The sequence below is a fragment of the Rhagoletis pomonella genome, unplaced genomic scaffold (assembly GCF_013731165.1).
Source record: "Rhagoletis pomonella isolate Grant_MI unplaced genomic scaffold, Rhpom_1.0 Rhpom_scaffold_00002, whole genome shotgun sequence".
NCBI lineage: Eukaryota > Metazoa > Arthropoda > Insecta > Diptera > Tephritidae > Rhagoletis > Rhagoletis pomonella.
Genome location: NW_023458556.1, coordinates 105,167,474 through 105,169,545, shown reverse-complemented (window position 1 = coordinate 105,169,545; position 2,072 = coordinate 105,167,474). Strand labels below are relative to the sequence as shown.

The following is a 2,072-nucleotide window of genomic DNA, read 5'->3' as shown; positions in this document are numbered from 1 at the left end:
TTTTTTTGTAATACAACAGAGCTTAGGGAAATTGAAAAAATCGGTAATGATTGTTCGTTATCTTTGAATCTACAGGGCCTAGCAAAAAGTGTTGTATGCACAGTTTATAGAAAATTTTATTACCTTTTAAAAAACCGTTTTGGAATTGCTTAATTCGTTCTTGAGATATATATGATAAAGTGGACCCAATTTTTTTTTTCTTGCAAAAACGGTAAATTGCAAATATCTCAAAAACGGTACCATAGAATTAAAAATAACCTTGATTTTCGGAATCAGGGGGTGATTTTACATAAGAATTTCATAACGGCGTTTCTGGTAAAGAGAAAAAGTTGAAATTTGTGGTCCAGTGTAATCAGTAAAACAACCCTTTTCACATGCATTTGCACAATGCATTTTTTCCCCCAGGGCGATGTCCTAAGAAAAGTGGGGAATTTAATTTTTCATTACCTAGTATCGAGAAATGAATGTCTTTTAAGATGAAATTTTTGGAACTTTTTGAATACATTACAATTGTCAAGGATTCCGAGTAAAATAAAATACACCCGTCTTTTAAAAGTTAATATGTGTCTTTCTTTAATCACGTTCAATAGCAAGTATCTTTCTATTGTACAAAAACGACTGTCTGTGTCCGCGGTCCGTTGCAACTACAAAACTACTCTGTCTTCTTCTCGTCCGTTTCTCTTGTATGTGTTGTGTGTTATTCAGGGCTGTCATGGAATCCAATTGTTGTCGGAATTGGATTTAAAAACGACAAAAAAATTACTTTGGTGTCATGAAATCCAATGTTATCGGTTTTATGTTCGAATCGGAATTAGTGTCGATTTTAGGTGTCACAGAAACCAATAATATCGATTTTGCTATCGGAAACAAACCAAGCAGCTAACGGCTGTTGGATTTCATTTGTTTATTAGTTTTCCTTACTTCCAGTTGGATATTTTATAAAAATGTGAGTAAAAGAATGTTTATTTTATAAAAATATTTGTTAATGTATTCATATTTTTATTCATCACTTTTTATGCTTTCCAAAAATGTCTGGCGCTACTAACGTTCCATACGAATGAGTCATGGCTAGAGCCGGGATAGAGTGCATCGACGGCTCGAATTTTCATGTCACCATCACACATCTAAATAAAAATGTACATGCATATATATAAATCAAGGCAATGTACGAGTAAAATGAAGATTCATGATTACTTACAATCAGGGCATTCATACTGAATTATTTTCGATTATAAAATAAATGTTCGTCAATACTGGGCTTAATGATTTTTATGTGTGTCCCGTCGATGCAACTAATTATTGAGCGAATTTTGTACTTTAAGTAAAAATAGTCTCTTGATATGCGCTTTTCGATGCAGTCCATTTCTAGTTTCACCCACTGAGGGCAAATGAACCGCTCCATAACCTTAAGCACATCATCTAAAATCGTTGACACCGCGCTTCGGGCTACACTTATGCTAGAATCGTTCCCGACTGATCTTTGACAGGATCCTTCTGCTAAAAATCGCAACGAAGCTGCTAACTGCAGCACTGGTGGAACTTTCGAACGTGTCAAGTGCCCTTCAATGGTGTCAAGTACCTCTTTGTTTAGGCGATAATATGCTATGAAACTGCAAATACGCTATAAATATTTATAAACGCATATTAAAAAACAATCTACTTACGCTGTCTCGGGCAGCTCAAGTGGATCGCCGCAATCTCTCAAAATTTTTCTTTTAACCTTCTCGGAACTTTCTTCTTCCAAGAACAGAAATGCGATAACTGCGGATGTCATTTTGCGCTCACTTACTTTTATTTAAATTAATGAAAACAATTCAATTTTAAAAAATTGTGTCAAAAAAATGTACATTCAAATTGCCGCCATGCACACAAATGAGCAAAACAGCTGATTCGAACATCGGTTTTGTTTATGTTCGAAAAGAGCAAAACCAATCCGGTTTCATGACACCAAATGAAACCAATATTGGTTTGTAATTCCGACAAAAAGCAAAACCGACTTGGATTCCATGACAGCCCTGATTGTCTGTCAGGGTCGCATTATAAAGTATTCGAAGTAATGCTTTACAGAAAAA

The 2,072-nt window shown here is 34.9% G+C and overlaps 1 protein-coding gene and 1 long non-coding RNA gene across 2 annotated transcripts; one reads left to right on the top strand and one right to left on the bottom strand.

Annotated features, from left to right (window-relative positions):
- Positions 1-515: 515 nt before the first annotated feature.
- Positions 516-1,258, top strand: LOC118734813. The gene is made up of 2 exons (XR_004992446.1): positions 516-946; positions 1,073-1,258. It is a non-coding gene; the product is annotated as an uncharacterized LOC118734813 (long non-coding RNA).
- On the bottom strand, positions 934-2,066 carry LOC118734812. Its single transcript, XM_036464495.1, has 3 exons — positions 1,665-2,066; positions 1,199-1,610; positions 934-1,124 (listed from the first exon to the last, which is right to left on the bottom strand). Exons 1-2 carry the CDS (start codon positions 1,772-1,774, stop codon positions 1,220-1,222), a joined length of 501 nt encoding a protein of 166 aa, XP_036320388.1. The 5' UTR covers positions 1,775-2,066; the 3' UTR covers positions 934-1,124; positions 1,199-1,219.
- Between the last annotated feature and the right edge of the window lie 6 nt (positions 2,067-2,072).